The 23,685-nt window shown below is 36.8% G+C and overlaps 1 protein-coding gene across 4 annotated transcripts in view; it reads left to right on the plus strand.

The window, feature by feature from the left end:
• The window catches only part of Atg17 (autophagy-related 17), a 648,565-nt gene that overhangs the window by 126,276 nt on the left and 498,604 nt on the right, over nucleotides 1-23,685 (plus strand). For 3 of the 4 annotated variants that reach the window (XM_090372636.1, XM_090372635.1, XM_090372637.1), the window contains exon 8: nucleotides 6,578-6,634. In XM_090372636.1, coding sequence (XP_090228762.1) covers nucleotides 6,578-6,634 — 57 coding nt within the window. Of the gene's footprint in view, nucleotides 1-6,577; nucleotides 6,635-23,685 lie in introns of those variants that run through there. The other variant, XM_090372638.1, reaches the window with a different exon arrangement.

The raw sequence follows: 23,685 nt of genomic DNA on the forward strand, positions 1-23,685 counted from the left end.
GAAAAACTCCTTTTCCCACTCTTTACTCTCATAGCAAGCTCTCTAGTGCAATTAGATTTAACTACTGATTTTATATATATGATAATATTGATTTGTGTGAAGATATTTTTATTTTTGTGACTCTAATTTAGTCTCTGCTTGAATGATGAATTCATTAAATGGGACTTTCTTTTATCTTTTTTTTCTCTCTCTCTCTCTTTTTGCGTTTGGCAAAGAGTGGAAAAAGGAGTTTTTTCACATATGTGAATATAAAGAAGAGAAGAAATCAGATCAGACCCTTGTGCAATGAATGAAGGAAAGTCTTAGATAATCCAGTTGATTTTGCAGATGAATTCAACAGATACTTTGCATCGATATTTAGAGGCCCTTGTGGTGAGGAGAAACTGTGAGTGAAGCCGGAAAGCACAAAATTAGTGATATCGAAATTTCAGAAGATTATTAGTTTAATTTTTATAAAAGGGATCATGATCTGTTTCTGTTCCAATGGTAATTGGAAATATATACAATAAATTCACTATTAATCAAATTTGTTTGGATGTATTGAAAATGAATTAAAAAGATTAAAATTTGAAGAATATTTTGAAACCTTTAATGGAATTATCCAGAAATCCTGGATAATTCTATTAATGGTTTCATCTATTTAATAATTCATGTATTTCTGTTCCCAAGGTGCAAAACCTTATATTTAGAAGCATTGAACTTCAGTTACCATTTGTGCAACTGAACTAAATTGAAGTTTAACATTGACAAATATAAAGTACTGCATATGGGTAGCAGTAACCCCAGATTAACGTATCAACTGTGTGGTACTACACTCAGGGTGCTAGAGAATGAAAAAGACATGGGATTAATTATGCAGTCAGATATGAAGTTTTCTGAGCGGTGCAGACAGTCTGCAAGAGTGTCTTGTCAATGATATACAGGAATTTTTCTAGTAGGGTTAAGGAAGCGATTATCCCCTTGTATAAGGCAATGGTCAGACCACACCTTGAGTACTGTATACAGGTCTGGAGGCCTCATTTTAGGAAGGATGTAAAGCTGCTTTAACAAGTACAGAGAAGGGCAACGAGATTGGTGAATGGAAAAAAGAGTTGCTCTTACAAAGAAAGACTTAAGTTCTGTAAATTGAGTTTCTGGAGACTAGGCACCTGTGAGGTGATCTGATTGAGGTGTATAAGGCTTTGAATGGCTTGAGCAAGCTCAATACTGATGGGATTCTTCTTCTTGCCTAGATTAGTCACCTGAGGGGACATAAATTCAAATTGAGGAAAGACAGTTGTAGAATAGATGCGCAGAAATTTGCCTTTAGCCAGCAGGTGGTTGGTTGCCGGAACAAACTTCCATCTGTTGTAGAAGTTGACAGCTTAAATTAATTTAAGGCAGAACTAGACAAAAATTGGAGTTAATGAATGGGTGAAATGGGAAGGTTTTCTTTTTTTTTTTTTTTTTTGGATGATGCTATTATATCATCTTGCTTTCTTTCATCATATGCCTCTACTAATGCTAAATTATTTTGAAGCAGAACAGCCTGTTTTTCTGGCTATTAACCACGCTTCCTTTAAATCAGCAACAAACTTTTACAACTCACCCTGCACTCTCTCATCAGAATCATTATGGCAGATAAGAAACAAAAGTTGCCTCAACACTGATGAAGTCAGTGTTGGGACAACTGAAGTCAAACTCAATGCTCTGTAGTTGCCCATCATGTTGTTTACACCCTCTTTGTGGACTGGGGATACATTAGCATTTCTCCAGTCCAGGGGAGTCTTCCCTTTTAGTAAATATTCAGAACTTCAGCTAAGAAGGCAGGTAGTTGCACACCCAGATTTCTGAGTGGGAAACTTTAATAATCTTTTTAATCTCCAATCTTGAATTAGACTAAAAAAGTTTCCAGCAGAAAAAAAAAAACTTTCTTAATCTATTTATCTACCCAAACTATTAGAGTTCTGGTCTTCTCTCCTCTTTCTCTTCCTACTTCACCTTCATTCCCTACGTTATGCCCATCCTGCTTGAAGTAATGTAATAGATTATGCCATGTGTGTAAAAATACCTATCGGCATATCTTTATCTGGTTGAATGATGTTATTGAAAAAGGTTTGTGATGCTCTGGATCATCTCCCTAATCTGCTTGCTTACTTGTTCAATTGGATGCCATCATTAGATTATAGCAAATGTGAGTTTAAATTGCAATGTTTCATTCACTTTGTTCTTCTGATTTTAGTCTGTATAATGGTAGGTTTTAAAGATCCAGTTTTATTCTTGGGATGGATGTCACTTATAATTTAAGTCTTTTTTTCTTTCTTTTGTGTCATTCATTTTCATTTAGGTTTGAGTTGCTCTTCGGTAATGATTGATTTTTAAAAAATGTAATTATTCTTTTCAATACGTTCATTGTATTAAGCTTTTTAAATTAGTTTCATTTTAGTATATCAATATGAGCATTTGTTTCATATTACAAGTATAGTGTGATTCAAAACAAAAGTTTTTCTGAGTTGCAAAGTTGTAGAATAGTGTACTTTTTGAAAGCTGATGATCGCAATTTTATAGATTGTAATCCCCCCCTTCACACACACACACACACACACACACACACACACACACACACACACACACACACACACACACACACACACACACACACACACACACACACACACACACACACACACACACGCTATTATTGGGTTTTTACAGTTCCACCACTGTCCATTACAGGTGCCTCGGTGGGCAGGAGCAGCAGTGCCTAGCACATGCTTCTTGATTAGACTGGGGTTCAAGCCCGTGACCACCAAATTCGGAGGATGCAGAAAGGTCAGGGAATGACCACCGCATATCCCCGGAGCAATATGGCCTTGGTTGCTAATGCTCCTGAAAAAAATAACAAATAACAACTGTCCATTACTGTGACACTTTGATTGCTTCAGCTGTGTTACAGATATTTCCTTTTGTTTGTAAAATATCTTGATCATTTTGTTGACTTGGTTTTTAAGTTATTGCCTGTATTTCTCCTTCCATTGCCCAACTAAAACTGACTTTGGTCAGTTTCTGTGTTAGCCTAGAATTTATTGCATTGTTTGATATTAATTATAGTAAGTAACCATTCCATCACCCCCTTTGGATGTGTATGTGTGTGTGTGTGGCGCCTCCGTAGCCAGGTGGGCAGGACCAGCAGTGCATAGCACACGCTTCTTGATTAGACCGGGGTTCAAGCCCTTGACTACCAAATACGGAGGATGCGGAAAGGTCAGGAAATGACCACCGCATATCCCCGGAGCAATATGGCCCTAGTTGCTAATGCTCCTAAAAACCAAATAACAAACAACAACAAACCTTTGGATGTGTCATGATAATAATAATGATAAATTTTCTGTTTGTACTCCGGAACAACCACATGATCAGAGGAGTTCACACGATACAGAGAATACAAGAAACAGCACCGTATTTAGTGGTCACGGGCTTGAACCCTGGTCACTCAAGGCACGTTCACTTACATAAGGGCCTCTGTTGATGTGGCCATTATGTAAGTAAACAGTATATGTTATGGAGTGTTTATCTTTTATAAGAACATAGCTTGTTTAGTATAATCATTATTGATAATTTTTGATATTCCATTGCTCCACAATATTCATGTTCATATATTTTCATTTAAATCATAATATTCAGCTATGTGAAAAACATTTTAGATATCCTAGTGCTGTCCAACCGTATGTTCACACATATTGCACATACAGGTAGTCGTCGACTTACGACCTATGCACTTTTCGACTGATCGACTTATGACTGCTAGTGCATTTCACACCGTGTTTCGGTCTGAACTGAGCATACATACAAGATGGTTGCTAGGAAGAATGCTATACACACGTCAAACCCCCCCTCTCTTAATGCAGTGATCTCAGATTTTTCAACTACACTCACATGCCCTATCCGTGTGGTCCCCGTAGCCTAATGGGAATGGTTGTGTGTATAGCGTCAGCCCACTGCTCAGTAACGCGTGTTTGGCGCAAATAAGCTAGTCTTAATCCATTTAGTCAGCTTTGCCATCACAGTCGAACAAAACATCTTACTGATGTATGTATGTCGTGATTCATCCGTCTCAATCTCTGTTTGCATACATATTACATTCACTATTTTTGGTTCAGTTATATTTGTGTTACAATTAGCATTTTTTTAAAACCCCTAAACATGTCAACCAAGAGGAAAGTGCCTTTGTCTACTCCTAGACCTGTCCAGAAAGAAAGAAAGGCCATTGATTTAGACACAAAATTGAAAGTGATCAAGCAGCATGAAGAAGGAAAGAAGGTGAATGCGATCGCACGTGATTTTAAGTTATCTCATTCTACAGTGTCGACAATTTTGAAAAACAAAGAAAGGATTCATGAAGTTGTTAAAGGTTCGGCACCCATGCGAGAAACTGTGATAACGAAACAACGTACAGGGCCCATCCATGAAATGGAAAAATTGTTTCTTTGGATGGAAGATCAGATACAGAAGCGAACACCCTTAAGCCTTCTTACAGTGCAGTTGAAGGCTAGAAGTCTCTTTCAGACACTGAAGAAACGTGCCAGAAAAGATTACACTCAGACATTTATAGCAAGTACAGGATGGTTCAAAAGATTCAAAAGAAGATTCAACCTTCATAGGGTTAGAGTCACTGGAGAATCAGAGTGTGTGGATGTGGAAGGAGCTCAAGAGTTTGTTAAAAGTCTGGATGAAATAATTAAGGAAAGAGGGTATCAACCAGAGCAGTTTTTCAACGTGGATGAGACTGGATTGTTGTGGAAAAGGATGCCAGAACGCACTTACATTCACCAAGAAGCCAAAAGCATACCTGGTTTTAAGGCACTTAAAGATAGGCCGACTTTGCTCCTTGGTGGGAACATCGCAGGTTTTAAACTGAAACCTTTTTTAATTTATCATTCTGAAAATCCCCATGCGTTCAAGAATGTAAACAAGCACACTCTGCCTGTATACTTCCGTTCAAACTGAAAAGCCTGGATGACTCAAACATTGTTTGAAGACCGGTTTCTAAATTGTTTTGTACCTCAAGTTCGTGAATATTGCTTCGAGAAAGAAATTCCTTTCAAAATTGTATTAATCTTAGATAATGCACCTGGCCATCCACTTCACCTATAGGTGGTGGTCTATGCATGGACCACCTCCATCCAGATATAAAAGTTGTTTATTTGCCACCAAATACAACTCCACTCATTCAGCCTATGGACCAAGGGGCGATTGCCACATTTAAGGCACACTATCTTCGAACCACTTTTGCCCAAGCTATAGCCACAATAGATGCCAACCCAGAACTATCTTTGCGAGAGTTTTGGAAACAGTACGATATTTATAAATGCATCAAAAATATTGCGGCTGCGTGGGAGGCTGTAACAAAGAAATGCATGAATGGAATCCGGAAAAACTGTCCAGCGTTTTGTTAATACTATTGATGAATTTTATAGTGAACATGAACTTGAAATAGTTATGGAAAATATTGTAACACTGGCAAATGGGCTTTCTTTAGAGATTGAAGTGGAAGATGTTGAGGAGCTGCTAGAGCAAGAACCTGGAGAACTTATGAATGAAGAACTTATCGCTTTGGAAGAAGAAAGAATGGCCGAAGAAGAAAGGATGGAAGAAGAGAAAAATGAAGATGAGGAAGAACCAGAAAGAAAATTCACCACTAGAGGGTTATCAGAAGGTTTTTCTCTACTAAATAAACTTCTTACACATTTTGAGGAAATGGACCCAAACATCGAACGATTTGCAGGGATTGAACGAATGGTACAAGATGCTTTTAGGCCATACCGTGAAATTTACGAACAGAAAAGGAAACAAACAATTCAGACAAAAATCAACATGTTTATGAGAAAAACAACTTCCACTACATCAGGTGCCGGCATTGATGACCCGCAGCCAAGCACGAGTGGTCAGTAAAATATTTCTTATCTATTTTCTACATATGTTTTGTTTAGTTCTTTAAGATAAAATATTTTTTAGGTTTTATACAGTATTTGATATCTTTTTCATAATATTTTTATTTTTGTAAATAGTAAACCAATTGTGTTGTACACAGTGTCTGATTTACCTAAACTGGTCTGACTTAACGTCCAGATCGCTTTACGACCGGTCGGTCGGAACCTAACATGGTCGTAAGTCGACGACTACCTGTATAATATTTCTAATAGAAGGTATAGTGATTTTTGAAGGTAAACACTTGTACAATTTTATACTTTAGTTTTATTAAAAATTTTTAACTTAGTATGAGGAAAATGACACGACCCATATTTTTATATGTAATGCTATGTGCTCATATTAAAGTTAATTTTTTATAGGTATCCGCAAAATAACAAATCCCAAATAAAGAAATTGAAGCATTTCACTGCACAAGGCTGATAACTTTGACACATTAACCTTGTTGAGAACTGCTTTTCCAAAAAAAGTTTTTAGAGTTAATCTGTCTGAAATAAATAACAAATGAAACCAGAACAGTAGCTCTATTGTGATATATATATATTTTTTTTTCACATTTCCATTAATTTCAAAAGCAGGATTCAGTTTAATATTTGACAATTTATTGCAGGACATGCAGGACAACTTGGACCAGATCTCCGAAAGATGTTTACGTGCTTTTGAACAGGTTTGAATTGTTTTTATTTCATATTGATCTTCTTAAAGAAAGCAGTTTTTTTTTATTTGCTTGCCTTTAATTAAATTGCTAAATTCCTTATTTATTCAAGTTGCTAAAAATATCCTTTTGTAAGTTAATTAGTATAGTTATTCTTTGTTGATTACAGGCGTTAGGACCACAAAAAGCAAATATTTTTTGAGGTTTTGAAATAACAGTAAAATGCTATGCTGATATTGAATGCATTAATTTTTTTTCTCAGTTAATCAGATAATTTACTGAGAAACAACTGATCACATTCCCCTCTGAATAAGCAAAATCCAATAAAATTTTTATCAGCAAAACTGGGAAGTAAAAATGTGATCAGCATTGCTGAAAGAAACCTACATAGATGAAAGTTTATTAATTTTTGGTTTGAGCATAATTCTTAAATTCCGAATTCTTATTAGATTTAATAGTTTTTCCAAGATACACTTTTGTACCTTGAAAAACTCTCAAACTTGATAAGAATTTAGATAATGATGGTCTTTAATAAACCCAAGTGAAGTACATTTGATTAACTAGAAGATCCCACAGCGGAGTCCAGTGGGGCCTTTACTCATGAATAATGCTAACAAAACAAAGTAGGAGGTCGCCTCTGTAGCCAGGTGGGAAGGAGCAGCAGTGCGTAGCATACGCTTCTTGATTAGACTGGGGTTCGAGCCCGTCACCACCAAATACGGAGGATGCGGAAAGGTCAGGGAATGACCACCGCATATTCCCAGAGCAATATGGCCTTAGTTGCTAATGCTCCTAAAAACCAAATAACAAACAAAGAAAGTAGGAATTAATGTTTCCTATGATTAATACAGTTTATGGAAAGTACAAGTTTGAAGCACAAAAGGCTTTTGTAATCTATATACAATGTTTCGTTGACTAGAAAAGCCCTCCCTCTATAGGTATGTCATCTCAAGACACTTACATTGTCCTGTAAAACTAGTGTGATATGTTATTATTTTGTAACATTAGAGTATTACAATTAGATAATATTAAACATCCATCTGCTGTTGTTTCTCTTCATTTACTGTTCAGCAGAAGTATGCTATGCACGTAGTTAACTCCAAGGAAGAAAAGCATAATTCTTGTTCTTGTTAGGGAGGGCTTGCTTCCCCAACAAGAACAATGACAGGTCTGCAAAAGTTGGCTGTAACCAGTCTATGTCAATGTTATTTAAAAAGAAACATGAGACCAGATATGTCAAAAGAAAATCTGGAACCAGACTAAAACTGAAAATTACTGCAGTACTTCAGTTTTAAAGTATCTATGCCTACATGATTGCCATACAAGTTCTACAGACCTAAAATCCATGTGGAAGAAAATACTGGAGTAGATGCAAGTGACAGAGCTGTATCACTGATATTATGATGAAGACTTGTGATGAGTGTTCTGAAAGCATGTCAACTTCATGAGAAGCCCTTATGACAAAATCCATGAGGGAAAAATTACTAATTTGTGCTATTGGACAATTGAGCAATGGGAATCAATCAGAATCTGGGTGATTCGATGTCAAGTGGCCTAATTTTGAAGATGGTCACTGCTCGACCACCTTCAATTTTGTTGAAACTTGATGTAGATGTTTAAACAGGTTTCCAAAGAAGCTGTGCAAAAATTCAGTTCAAAATATAGTATTCTTGAGGCACCAGCACCTTTTTAGTGGAGGTCACTTGTGTTACATGGAGCAAATCACAAAAAATTTTCAAAGTTTTAAGTGTTACTGTTGTACAACATTGAGAGGTAGTTGCTCTGAAACATGGTATACCTAGTTAACTTTTGGCAGAAAATGCAAAACTTTTGGTGTCCGGGCTCAAAAACCTTCATATTTTTTACAATGCACCAAAAATTTGTCGCGACAAATTTAAGCAAGATTTTTGAAAGTCATAACTTTGAAATAAAAACCTTTAGTGCCTTCTTCTTTGGGCATTCCATTTAACATCTGCATGAATTCAGCCTAACTAAATATGTGCTCTTATACTTGTTTGCTGGTTGAAATATTTTCCTTCAAAGATAGACTCAAAATTTGAAAGTCAAAATTTGACCTATCTTTAGGAGCAAATATCTTAATGTGGGACACCTTCAATTCTCTTGTTTTTGTAACCATTGGAAAGAGCAGGTTTTAAGCAACAAGAATCATGGTTTTTCAGTTTGTCTTGCTACTTAAGGCCTAAAAAAAAGGCTTTAAATGTTTTATATTTTCCACATAATATTTGCATACTTATTTGATGGTGAAGTTTCACATCTCAATAAGGACAGAACTATTGCATTTACATGAGTGAAATTTTCTGCAATTACTCTGCCCTTTGGTTTAAGGAGAAAGGATATGTTGCCAATGCACAAAAAGATCTGTATTTTTTACAATGTGGGTGCAAATTGCATATAGATTCATAAAGATGATGCTCTATTGGTTTCTAAGCTTGAAAGAAGTTATAACTGCAACAAAATTTATTTAAAACACAATACAATTTGAAATAAGCAAGTGAGTGTGAAGATATTGAATCACTGCTTCATAATGGACTGGAATTTTTCATTGATGGTTGATATTACTACTTCAGGCAAGCTATATTATTGTCTTGTTGTTGTTTTTGGAGCTGAAAGATTGGCAATAATTTGTTGTTTTTGGAGCTGAAAGATTGGCAATAATTTGTTGTTCAGGAATCCAGTAGACATTTTGTCTAGCAGGCCAGTGAAATGAGTGAGCTGCTCCATGAGGATGCATGAAATTTACCAATACATCATGTTCTTCAAATGAAATTTCACAAATATTTCCAATCCACCAATTATTGTCATAAATACAGGCAATGTATTGGCCAGGTTGTAAAGTAACAGTTGGCACATATTGAATATTGGTTTCACTAATCTGATCTACATGAGCTACAAATGATGGTGTGTCATTTCATACTCTGCAAACATGAATCTGTCTTGCATCAATATGAATTAAGTGATGATTTTCTCTTGTTCCAGCAATAGTATGGCTGTCTATGAATCTTTCCTCTTGAAATGGCCTTACTTGCTCAATTTCCTTTTTAGAAACAAAACCAAATTTTATTCCAGTCACATGCTTGTCACAAAATTCAAACATGTTTCTTGGTGTCAGGATTTGGTTTTCAATTGAGCATTGGAGACTTGCACGTGCTGCCAATCGTTTTATTGTTCCACCAATCACATGGTGACTTGCCACGGCTAGTGCCAAAGAAATGCCATTCAGCACTGATATCAAAATTCTTCTGATGATGACACAAGTTAATAAAATTCTTGAAATTCTTGTATTGAGCTGCAGAACCATCACTGAAGTAGTAAATGTGCCTGATCTCTGTCATGAAACTCTTCAAATATTCAATTAAGTTGGTTAGAAAAAAAATGCACAGCAATTGTGTCATGTCGAAGGTAGTCACTGATTAAGCAGAAGCTTATATTCTGAAGTTCATCATCCTTGTAATAAATGACAAATGGATGCAATGTAGCCTGGCTATTCTCCCAGTGGAACCCTTGAACAGCATCTTGCACAACAAATGAATAATTTTCTGCAAAATTCATCAAGATGACCAATTCTCCTGTCATTAGGCTTTCCTTTGTTGACTTCAAATGGTAGCTTTGATGTTTAATGTAGTGATGACAGGAAAGGTTAAATATCTTTGTACTCAACTCTTCAATAAAATCTTCTGTTGTTAATTGCTTTGTGTCCAATGTATCTCTGTCAGTGTGTATCCATTGCTTGAATTCAATAATATCTTCTGGTTCATTGTTTTCAAAAATATTCTCTAGAAATTTTTTTTTAATTCATCTGTTCCTGGACATTTTTTGCACCGATGAAGCATACAATTTTTTGACTCCAAATCACAGACTGTTTTATCACAAACTTGTAATCACATTCAACAGGACTTGCTGCTACCATTAACTTGACATTTTGATGGATTGTGCATACAGATTCAGAATGTGTTCCTAGTGTACCAACTGTGACACACCACTTGGGTCGAAGTTCACAAAATTTAGAAAATCCAATGTCAGATCCATTTATATCTCGATAAGTTATAAACATTTCCTTCAAGTTGCTGAGTAGTAGTCGCTTTTGTATTTGCATTTTTATTCCATCTACGTTTCTAATGGAAATGTAATCTTTCTTTCCAGGGCATATCCATCTAAATTCGTCATCTTCAAAAAATTCCATCACCTTTTGCTTTACTTGCTCAGAAAGCTTTTTTCCAGGTATGGCCATTCTTCTGCTTTAAGTTTTCTAGATTCCTTCTTCTGCTTTAAGTTTTCTAGATTCCTTCTTCTGCTTTAAGTTTTCTAGCTTTCTTGACCATTCTTTCTGAGATACTAAACTCTTCCATTGTTTTCTTTATGGACCAGCTAACTGGAGCTAGTGTTAATATTTGAAGTATTTCTGAATGACTTGATACCATCAACTTTTCTCTCAATTCTTTCAGCAGCTCCTTGTAATCTAAGCAGTTTCCACACTGATCACTTGCACTTGGCTCCGTGATGTCATTTGGATCAATGCTGCCAATAGATACAATTTTACAAGTCAAGTATACATCTTGTACTTGACTTGCCTTCCTTTTGGCATAGCCTTGTGAGTCTCTCTTAGCTATTTGTTGAAATTTCAGAGGAGAAATACCAATAGCCATCAAACTTCTGTTCAAGCTTTCAGTCACATGCATTTTGTCATTATGGTCTGATCCAGATGAAGTTGATGTTCCTGTTGCTGCCTTTTCGCTGTTAGACTCTTTTTGGCATGATGGGCACAGCTTCTGGCCTGGTTTTATGTCTACCTTTGTTAGATCTTTCAGGTAGTCTGCCATTGACAAATCAATTGGTTGTAAACTTTTTTTTACCATATGATTTTTCTTCTGGAAAGGATTGCAACATGAATGCTGCAAAAATTCAAATTTTGTCAAAAGCAAAGCTTCATGATGTAGACAAATTGTCTTCTTCACCCAGTTTTAATCCACAACGTCGACCTATCAGCTGTTGTTCTTCAAATTCTTTAAATAATTTTAACCCAGTTTTGCATGTATAGGACAGCACATGACATTTAGAATTATCCATCTGACTGATGGTGCATGAGTCCAGCTTATCTCCAGCAAAATCTTCTGATTCCGTGGCTTTCATGCTGACTAATAAGTGGACGTTTCTGCAAGCAATGAAAACTTAATTAACTTTGTTACAGTCAAACAATAAAAAATAGAACAAAATAAACTGTTCATCATGAAGATAAAACACATTAATAACAGCATGGTTCAAATATCAGCTATTTATCCTTTTTTTGTATGATTCTAGAATAGTCCAGAGTTCTAGAATGCTCATAAGTTTTTTTTGGAATTCTAGAATATTCCAGAATTCTAGCATATTCTATAATTCTTGGTTATATTTTTCTAGAATATTTCAGAATTCTAGAATATTCTATAATTCTTGGGTATATTTTTCTGGAATATTCCAAAATTTTAGAATATACTCTATTTCTAGATTATTATGAACATTAGGCAAGATTAAGGATGTTCTGCAACAAAAGAGATCTCACAAAATAACAATACGGCACAAAACTACTTGATGCTTAGGCTTAATTTTAAGGCCTTAAGTGCAAAGACACAAAACAGATAAACCATGATCCTTGTAGCTGAAACTCTGCTCTTTTTTTCAGAGGTGGCAAAAACAAAAGAATTGAAGGTGTCCCACATTACGATATGTGTCCCTTAAAATAGGTAAAATTTGACTTTCAAATTTTGAGTCAATCTTTGAAGAAAAATATCTCAGCCAGAAAACAAGTATAAGAGCACATATTTAGTTAAGCTGAATTCATGCAGTTGGTAAGTGGAATGTCCAAAGAAGTAGTATATATTTCAAAGTTCATATTTCAAAGTATATATTTCAAAAGTTTTTATTTCAAAGTTATGACTAAAAATTCTTGCTTAAATTTGTCACGACAAATTTTTGGTGCCTGTTTTAGACCACATTGTAAAAAATGTGAAGGTTTTTGAGCCTGGGCACCAAATGTTTTGCATTCTCTGCCAAAAGTTAACTAGGTATATCAAGTTTCAGAGCACTACCTCTCACCATTGTGCAACAGTAACACTTAAAACTTTTGAAAATTTTTTTGTGATTTATTCCGCATAACACAAGTGACCTCCACAAAAAAAAACGGTGCTGGTGGCTCAAATAGACTATATTTTGAACTGTAATTTTTCACAGCTTCATTTGAAACCTGTTTAAACATCCACACCAAGTTTCAACAAAATTGAAGATGGTCGAGCAGGGACCCCTTGGCCACTTGACATGGAATACCTAGCCTGTAACATTCTTTGATGAATCCAAATTTAACCTGTATGAATTGGATGTAAATGCTACATTCAGCATAGATTTAACAAAACTTGTCACCCTTGACTATTTTCAATCAACAGTCAAGTTTCTACTGGCCAGGTGGTTTGGGAATGCACAAAGAGTAAAAAGGGACAGAATACACTTTGTTAATGGTACCATTTTCAAAGCTTTTCTTTAATTTATTTTCTTCAATAAAATGCATAATCATTTTATATCAGTCTATAACAAATTTGAGGCTATAGTAGCAGTTATATCAATTGTAATTTGTGGTTGATGAAAATAAAGCTCTCCAAACCACGTTGGTATTATTATGTGTATTTCCAAATTGGAAATATGTAGATAATGTGGTCAAACATTTTGTGGTATTTTCTTATCACTTCTTCAGTGACTGCAAAAACAGTTAACTACGGGTTATTATTATGGAATTCTTTTAATTTTATTTTAGTAGAATTAAAAGTTTTAGTAAGTCAAACTTAGATCTAATTCGAAGAATTTTATTTTAAATTTTTTATGTAGTAAATAACAATAATACTTAAACACTTATCAGCTGTCTTTGCAATATCACCATCACTTCAGTCACAAGAACTTGTTGATTTGTTTATGGGTGAAACATATATATACTTTGGGTTACTTAATCTCATTACCAGGAAATGAGTAAGGGATTATCTTTTATTGTCTCAATCCCAGGGTTTGTGTGTTCCCTCAGGGTATCATTACTGGAGGTATTGGCTTAATGGGTAATGGGGGATGTTGATATGCATTTAAGGATATGTGATAAAAAATGAATAAATAGAAATAAAAATAAAAATTGTTTAAAATGGAATAGAATAAGACAAAATTAAATAAATGAACAAAATTATAATCTAACCAATACTGTTGGAAAATATTACCAGTTAAGATCTTCTGTTTCTAGGGTGGTTGGTAGGAATTGATGTAGTTCGTAGTCTACTTCTTAGTTGTGGGGGGGGGGGTTATTTGACTGGAAGGTTTGTTGTGGTTAAGAAGTTTAAACTTATTTTTAATTTGAGTTAGGACTCTATTCTTAAAGATGTGTATGTGCTGTTTTCAAATCAGAATTCCTTTGTTGCGGTTAATGTTATCGGTGGCTCGTATTGAAAAGGACGTTTTTGCTCCAATAAAATCAAAATCAAATTGAAAAGTCTCCTTTGTAGAGCCTAAATTATGGTATCTGTCTGTATATAGGGTTTTTAGTGGTAAGGTTTTGGAGAGGATCAACTCTCCAAGAGGATCTCTTAAGGTGGAGGAATATGCCTCTCTTTGTGTGTGTTTGTGGCTGCTGTAAGGACAGTCTGAGATTCTGGTATATGCATATATTTTTTTTTTTTTTAAATGTACAGTTTTGTCGTGTTATTTATTATTCTACCCCCACAAGTTTTTTCTTTAGGTCTGCCTAGAATTTATCCCAAATTTATATAAGCACGTTACGTGTATATAAAAGTATGTTCACATTATGCTAGATTTTCCAGGAACACAGCCTCAACAGATTTATTTGTTCAAAATACAGGTGCCACCTGCAAAATTTGGTCATCAGGTAATTGCAAAGAAAAACACCATACTAAAAAAGGTATTCTACAACAGCCATTATAATTCATATAAAGCTAACTTACAAATCAGCTGATATCAATCAAATTCATTCTCTCTTATCGGATGGTCCATTGATAATTAAACCCTGAAAATTAAAAGATTTTAAATTTTTCTAAGTGATTGACTTTTATTAATACATTAATTATAAATGATATATAGATTAATAGATATATAAAAGATATAATATAAATTAATTATTACAGGTGTATCAAAGCAAGACTTATCAAGAACTGATAAATTGCTGGGCCACTGTGAATTATCAGTTTCTGACTTCAACCATTGTATATGAACAAAGCACTTATGATAAACAACATAATGTTTTCATGAATGAACAGCCTTCGAGTGTATATTTCCCTCCCCCCCTCCCAATCAAATACAAATGGATAAGTGTTGTTGATAGTTTGTGTCTCTATAACTTTGTTGAAAATCATTCCACTCTTTGCCAAGATGCAGCCTATAGTGATTATAAAACAACAAACTTGCAGTTCTCACCTGCTTCTAAATTGATATATAAAATACTGGTCATTAATGACAACCGGATTTGTGAACATAAGAATGTGGGACTGCTTGTATTGGTGAGAAATAGAAAAAAAAAATAGACAAGAACTAGTATTGCTTTGAATTGGAAAGGATGGCAATTTGAGAGATGATATATGCTGTGTGGCAATAGTAAATAAGAAAAAACTTGTCTATACAACTTATATTCACTTTTCTCATACTGTTTTCACTTCTAGAAGATACTAATCTAGCTGTCCTCGAAAATTTGTCAGACTTTCAGCTCCAACTACCCAAAGGAGGAAGTTTATTCTAGTAACTGACATCGTGCTTCCAAATTCAGTCTTTTGTACTTAAGTCCTCTAGTTTAAACCTTTTTAATGTGAAAATTCCATCATTGTTCAGTCTCCCCACCTCATTGCTTTATATGCCAAAATCAGCTTCCCCCCTCACCAAAACCCAGTTTATAAGCTGTAATCAACATCTTCAGTGTCTCCCTTCTCATTGAATGTATCTTTGCTATTCTTACCAAACTAATTGTCTTTGGCCCTTTCAGGATGCTGTCTTTCTGTATATGCAGCCTCTAGACCTGAACAGTTTCAGATGTGGTCTCATCAGATATAGTTTCACTTGTATAGGTAGCCGACCGGGCTAGCCGAGTGGGTAAAGTACCTGCCCGGCAACCCAAAGGTCGCGGGTTCGATTCCCGCCTCGGGCTTGGATCAAAGTACTGCAAAAACCTTGGGAGGTGCAATATGGCCACAGAAGCCGATGCGCCAACAACTACCAAATCAAATCAAATCATTGTACAGGCGGGCCTCGATTAACGCGATTAATTCGTCCCGCGAGCACATCGCGCAAAACGGAAACGCGTTAATCGAATATCATAACCAATAGGAAAAATTATAATTGGTACTTGACCTTCTGGAATGTCCATAAAGAATTTTTAAATAACTTTTAAATAACTTTTTAACTGCATGCCATGTAAAAGATAATAAAAATTATAGAATTAAATGTTTATTGTTCAAAATATATAATGGAGAAACTAACTATTTGCTACAGAAATATTTGAACACAGTCGTTTGAACAGTTTTGGCTTTCGTTTTTTCATCATACAATTTCCGATAGCCGACAACAAGCTTCTCTAGGCCCTGGCGAAATAACATGCTTTTTTTGATGTTAGGATCAACATCCATTACCTTTTGTTTAAGGTTCTCTGCGATACGAAAGATTTCGCCTAGTTCTTTTACCGTTATCTCCTTTGAGGTAACATTTTCATCTGGCTCACACTCTTTTTCTTCAGCTTCTTCGTGCGCACGCTGTTGCTCTATTTGAAGGAGATCATTGTCACTTAGCTGTTCTAAATGCGAATTCAGTGATTCTCGAATGTTAGCCGCATCCAAGCCTTTGAAACCAAGTTCATTACCAATATTAGTTATGTCTTCAATAACTTTTTGAACTGCATCTTTGAAGCAAGTAAAATCGTTTGCGCGGGGTAAAAGATGATTCCAAACTGCTCTCATATTGCTGGCTGTCACTTCTTCCCATGCTGCATGAATGTTTTCAATGGCCAATCGTATGTTATATTTTTTCCAAAATTCTGGTACAGAAATTGCATTATCTCCTGTTATAGCTTCAAGTGCCTGTGCAAAGGTTCTGCGGAGATAGTAAGCCTTGAAAGTTGCAATCGTCCCCTGGTCCATGGGTTGCAATAACGAAGTCGTATTCGCCAGTAAAAAAACAACTTTCACATTTTCATTTAAGTCACCAAGTGCAGAAGGATGTCCAGGTGCATTATCTAAAAGCAACAGAGCTTTAAAAGTAAGATTATTTTTCTTGCAATAGGCTTCAACTGTTGGACAGAAATAAGACGTAAACCAGTCTTCAAATAGGGCTTTGGTCATCCATGCTTTTTTATTTGAACGAAAAATGACTGGAAGAGTGCGATGGCTGTATCCTTTTAAAGCCCTAGGATTTTGTGCACGGTACACAAGCATGGGTTTCAATTTAAAATCACCTTCAGCGTTACCTCCTAATAAAAGTGTTAGTCGATCTTTTGAGACTTTATACCCAGGTTGTGATGCTTCATTTGCAGCCAAATAAGTTTTAGTTGGCATCCGTTTCCAAAATACGCCCGTTTCGTCTACATTAAATATTTGCCGATCGTCGTATTCAGCATCCTGAATGATTTTTTGCAATTCTGCAGGAAATTTGGCTGCAGCATCTTCATCAGCACTAGCAGCTTCCCCTGTTACTTTAACATTATGCAGTCGTGCTCGATTTTTGAAACGTCCAAACCACCCTGAACTAGCAACAAACATTTCAGTCTCCCCTTGATATTTTGTTTCTTTGAGCTTAGTAAAAAGGTTAATAGCTTTGCTCTGAATATTGTCCTTAGATAATGGAATTATTTTTTGATTGCAATCTTCTATCCAAATTGATAAAAGACTTTCCATTTCAATCATTATTAGAGTTCTGTTTCTGGTATTTTGTAAGACAAAAGAAGATGATGAAACTTTACCTTTCTCTTTATATTCGTTCTTACGGCTCAAGATAGTTCGTATACGGTAGACTCACTGTATCCTAGATCTCTTACGATTTTCGCATGGTTTGCACCACGTTCATGTTTTTTAATAACTTCAAGTTTATCAGCTAAAGTAATAACTTTTCGTTTTTTTTATTACAATCACGTTGTTTTCACTCTTTCTTTTATCCATAATTAACAGGGGTAGAAAATTAGAATTTTTAAATACGTCTGCACGTGACTTTATTAGGTGGAGACAAACAAGTAACACGTCTACTTAGTTGATGGAACACACTGAGGCGGGAAGCGGACAAACGCTTGTTTATTGGCAGTCAGACATTTAGTGCGCGATTCGAATCTTTTTCAACTATCAGAAATAAAAGATCGCATTAACTGGAAATTTGAATCGCGTAAAGTAAAAAGTGGTATCATTTTTTCCAATCGCGGTAACTGAAAACCGTGTTAATCGAACTCGCGTTAAACGAGGCCTGCCTGTATAGGTATGTTTGTGTCAGACGGCACCTGGGAATTCTCCCATCTCTGCAGTTTCGCTTGTATAATGGGACTGTAAGCTTTTCCTTTCTAGATCTAAAGGTATGATTGATAAGATGCACTGCATCTTCTAGCTGCTTACATTTCATATAACCTTGCTGTCTGATTGTATCATAACTCCCAAGTCTCTCTTGCTCTCATGTGTGCTATGTTGTCCTTGCACCATAAGGTCTTCAAAAACTCTGTCTTCATTTATGCACTTCAGCTTTGCACTCCTTTCACTTCTCCTCAGTGTGCAAGTTATTCTCAAATTATTTCTAAAATGTAGACTTTTACATATGGTAGCATTAAAAAAGTTAGTGTCATTTTGACCATTCATGACTCCCCCCTCACCACCAAATACGGAGGATGCGGAAAGGTCAGGGAATGACCACCGCATATCCCGGAGCAATATGGCCTTAGTTGCTAATGCTCCTAAAAACCAAACAACAACAACATCAACATGACTCCCCCCCAATCATTCTGAAGGCAGTCAGCTGACCGTTACCATTAATCATCCTCCCAATCATTGTATCTTCAAATTTCAGTGTTGTGCACTTACAACATTGAAAATAAATGTTCACTCTCTCAGCAGTGAACCTGGAGGAATTCCACTTAACCTTTTATAACTTAAACTGGATCAGTGATTGCAGGTCTCACAAATTACATTATTCACAGTTCGGCATATGTTTGTTTATAGAGACCCATGCCAGGTGATGGGAAACCAATAAGAGCTGTTCTGGCATTGTCTTAGATTTTTAAATATACTAGTTGCTACCCAAAAGTTCCTGAAATGTATTTTAAAAATAAATTAGACTCACCCTGGGTCTCATTCATCACCTTCGAAGTAGTCCCCTTGAGAGCATAAACACCGATCCGAGCGCTTCTCCCATGATTTGAATGCATCCTGAAAGTCTTTCTTCATCATTGTGTTCAACACTGTCTGTGATTCGGTTTGAATATCCTCTGTGCTGTCAAATCTTCGACCCTTCAACTTGATTTTCATTTTTGGAAAGAGGAAGAAGTTGCAGGGAACTAAAATCTTGCGAATAAGGGGGGGGGGGAGATGATTGTCATGTTGTTGGATGCCAAAAACTGTGCCACAGCGAAAGATGTGTCACGATGAAGGACTCGGTTATTTGTGTGCCACTTCTCTGGACATTTCCTCTTGATGGCTTCCCTTAACCATCTCAGGACATTACAGTAGAACTTGGCATTGATGGTCTGGGCAGGAGGGATGAAATCCATGCTGATCTGTTTTTTTGGACAGATCAGCATGGACTTCACTTTGCTCTTCACTTGTTGGGCTTTCTTCGGTCTGGGTGAAGATAGGCTTTTCCACTGGGTTGCTTGGTTTCTGGCTCATACCCATATACCCAACTCTCATTACCAGTGATGACTGTAGAAAGGAAGTTTTGATCACTCCTGACTTGTTCTTTAAGATTTCTGCTAACTTCCATGCGATGCTGCTTTTAGTCTTCACTCAGTAACCATGGCACAAACTTGGCCACAATCCTTCTCATGCTCAACTCGTCTGACAACATCTGCTGACACGTGCCATATGATAGTCCTACAATGCCACAAATGTTCTGGATGATCCGTCTGTGGTCTTCACGGATTGTCGCCTGAACGTTTGCGACATTTTCCGGGGTGGTGCTCGATGAATGATGCCTAGAGCAATCGTCATCATCAACTGACATTCAACCGTTTTTAAAATGATTTAACCATGGTAGTAGGTCTGCTTCTGGCCTAAAGCATTGTCACCAAAAGCTTGTTTCAACTTCTTATGGGTTTCTGCTGCTGTTTTGTTAAGAAGGAAACAAAATTCGATGCAAGTACATTGCTCTCTCACATTAGCCATTGCAACAATCGCAAACTATGCAAAACACACATAGGCGCCTCTGTAGCCAGGTGGGAAGGAGCAGCAGTGCGTAGCACACGCTTCTTGATTAGACCGGGGTTCGAGCCCGTCACCACCAAATACGGAGGATGCGGAAAGGTCAGGGAACAACCACCGCATATTCCCGGAGCAATATGGCCTTAGTTGCTAATGCTCCTAAAAACCAAATAACAAACAAACAAACAAGCAAAACACACCCCCAAAGAACTGCGCATAAATATTCAATGACTCCATCCAACCTGACACCATGTGGCACACTTGATTCACAAAGGATGCATGCAGTGTTACCTAGCATCACAAGTCCGTACTAGACGTAGTTCCCGTGCAATGTTCAAATTTCGGGAACATTTGGGTAGCTCCTCGTATAACAGATTCACCTATTCAGGTGATGCTATACAATTTAAAAAGATATTAGAAACTTAAGCAGAACTGTAGATACTGGTATGTGTTCTTAAGTTGAACACAAGCCCAAGCCTAAGTGCTGAGTAACCTTCAATGAGAGCAGAAAGTCTCTCCACGATCGATGACAAATGCAGTTAATACTTATGAAATTAAACTGAAGTAGTTCACTGTGACCAAGGTTGTTAGCATAGCTGACATCTGCTGGATAATCCATTTTTTTTTTAATGATTTGACCTCTTTTCAGTCTCCCTATTGTAATGTAGTTGGTGACAGAGTTCCTCTGTAATTTTTCAGAAATTCAAAAAGTTTTTCTCCAGATTATTTCTTTTCACAAAAAAATAATAAAAGTACGATAAAATTGGAATTTTTAAAAAAATATATTAATTTCTGCTTATTTTCATTAACGAATTAGCTGTCGAATAAGCTAGTCTACATTGCAAAATATAAATGCAAGATAATATTGTTGTTCTCTCTTATGCACAGTTGTTTCATAGTACTTGTGATGTCTTAGACAAAAACTGAATAAAAATAAAAACAAACTTATTAAAAATGTCTTTCATTAAGGTGCTAAAGAAATACAACATAAAATTTCAGAAGGTACAATGTATATCAGCAAGATTTTCTAGTTGGTTGGGCTTGATGGTCTTTCCCTTCAGCTGCAATAGCCACGACTCCCGTATCGACTCAAGGAACTTTGGGGAAACCTGTGGAGTAGAGAATTTAGCCATAACAAGAGATGATATAATGGGAGATTTGGAAGGAAGATGTAAAGCAGTCAATCAAAAAGTCTCACAACTGGTGAATCCCAGGAATAGATAACAGCCACAACTACTGGTACAAGAAGTTCAGCCTCACACACAGTCACATAGCAGAACAGTTCACCCAGATAATAAGGCACTCTGACACAATCCCAGTCTCTGACTCAAGGAATCACCTACTTGAAGGCTAAAGACAGACACCACAAACCTGGCAAAGTACAGACCAATCATCTGTCTCCCAACAGTGTACAAGATCCTGACCAGCTGTATAACTAAGAAGATATCAGACCACTTGGAGAGCCAGACTATCGTGGCCGAGCAGCAGAAGGAATGTAAGTAGATGAATGGAGGATGCAAGGAGCAATAGGCCATTGACGCTGCAGTTATGGAGCAAGACTATATGAAGCACTGCAACCTGTAATGGCCTACATTGACTACTGCAAGGCCTTTGACTCTGTGCACCATAGTTGGCTGACAGTGACACTGAAGATCTACGTCAGCTTGACACTGACACACTTCCTAGAAGCAACCATGGCAAAATGGGGGACCACCATCAAGGTCAAGAACATTGCAACCAGACTGATACCTATTAGAAGAGGAATCTTCCAGGGGGATGCCCCGAACTCACTATGGTTCTGTCTAGAACTCAACCCACTGTCCATCATGCTCAATAACAGTAAGTATGGATATATCCTAAAAAGAAGGAAAGAAGAACCTGTACACATCCCCCCCCCCCTCTCTCTCTCTCTCTCTCTCACCTGATGTACATGGATGATGTCAAACTCTATGCCACAACTGGGAATCAACTCCTACAGCTACTCCGGATCACCGAAAAGTTCACCACTGACATCAGGATGCAATTTTGCCTGTACAAATGCCATGGATTGCATCAAGGACATCCATGAAACTACCAATTGAAGGTCGGTGAAGAGATTGAAGCCATGATGGAGGAGAAGACATACAATCTGGGGATGATACAGGCCCACCAGTTAGAACACAAGGAGATGAAGGCCTGCCTGGCTGATACATCGCCAAGAACCCCAGAGTAATAGATGACACATGTCGACAATGCCACCTTGTCCCAGAAAGAATCCAGCACATCACTGCAAGGTGCAGGTTGATTACACAGACAGAGTACAATCACAGACATGACCAGGTGGCCAGGATAAGACGAGGCTAGTGGGAGCCAGACATGTTCAAAGCTGCTAAGTGGACTTTATTTTTTTTATTTGAAATTATTGTTTTTGTATAGCTTTTGATTTACATTTTTAGTAGGATAGTATGTTTTTTGTGACTTTCTGGTTAAATTGCTGCATTTATTCTTTACTCGGCCTTGTAATTGCATGGAAACCACAGTTGATTTCTGCCAGCATTGTATCAACAGTAGCATTCGAGTCTGCCGCCATTGTTATTGATGTAGCAGATACCAGTAGTTCTACAAAACTTGTAGCAGTGTAATCACTATCAGCAGAGGATTATAAATTATAGCACTACTTACGTGATTTAATAATTTAATTTGTTGCATAGATCGTAATGTACAACAGTAATATTCGTAGAGCTTTTAGAATTGGTGATTTGGCATAGAGAGCTAGCGTGAGAGTTCGAACCACGTGGGTGGCAATAGATAAATTATCTATTATAACTACTTAGATTTTACAAATGTAATTTTACAACTTAATACGTATAACTTGGTAGGAGATATGAAATTCATATAACGTAACTACGTTGGAGATAAAACTTGATACTGAATTATATATATTTATATAGTGTTATGACTGCATTGAAATATAAGTTAGTTATATTTTTAATTGAATTGAAATCATGCCTCAGACCAGATCAGTAAAGCAAAAGGCTCAAGCTAGTGGGAGTGCTGTGGCTCAGGGGAGAACTGAGTGGGGGGAGGGGGAGGTTGTCCTCTGAATCACAGCCTTTTGAAATGTACTGCTTGTTTGATGCTTGTGGAAAATTCAAGAATGGGACATGATATTGCCAAGGAGAATTCTTTGTTTGTGCTCGAGGTAAGGAGTGTGAGAATATCAGGCACCAACTCAGCATTGTTATGGCCCTATATGAGAGCTTGAAGAATAGGGCAGATGCCCTAGAAGGATTTAAATTGAGGGGCCCATCAATGCCACAGCTTGCACTTGAACATCAGGCAACACAGCGGCAATTCCCAAGGCAGAATGCATTGGTCCCACAGGATCTAGTTGTTGCCAGTGATTCTGTTGTCAGAGAAACGGGGAATATATTGTGCAAGAAGGATAGGTGGAACACGACCAGGGTATGTCTGCCAGGAGCAAAGGTTGATGACATAGAGCGGATATCATCTTTTAAGGGAACAAAATGTGATATTGTTGTACACTTTGGCACTAATGATATTAAGAGTAGGGGACCGGTAGAATTACTTAACAAATACAGATCAATGTTGAAAAACAGCCATCAGTTAGGGTTAAATTTGAAAGTATCTGCAATTCTGCCCAGACATGATAGGAGG

The sequence above is a fragment of the Mastigoproctus giganteus genome, chromosome 4 (assembly GCF_048544385.1).
Source record: "Mastigoproctus giganteus isolate SK-2022 chromosome 4, ASM4854438v1, whole genome shotgun sequence".
In the NCBI taxonomy this organism is placed as follows: Eukaryota; Metazoa; Arthropoda; class Arachnida; order Uropygi; family Thelyphonidae; genus Mastigoproctus; species Mastigoproctus giganteus.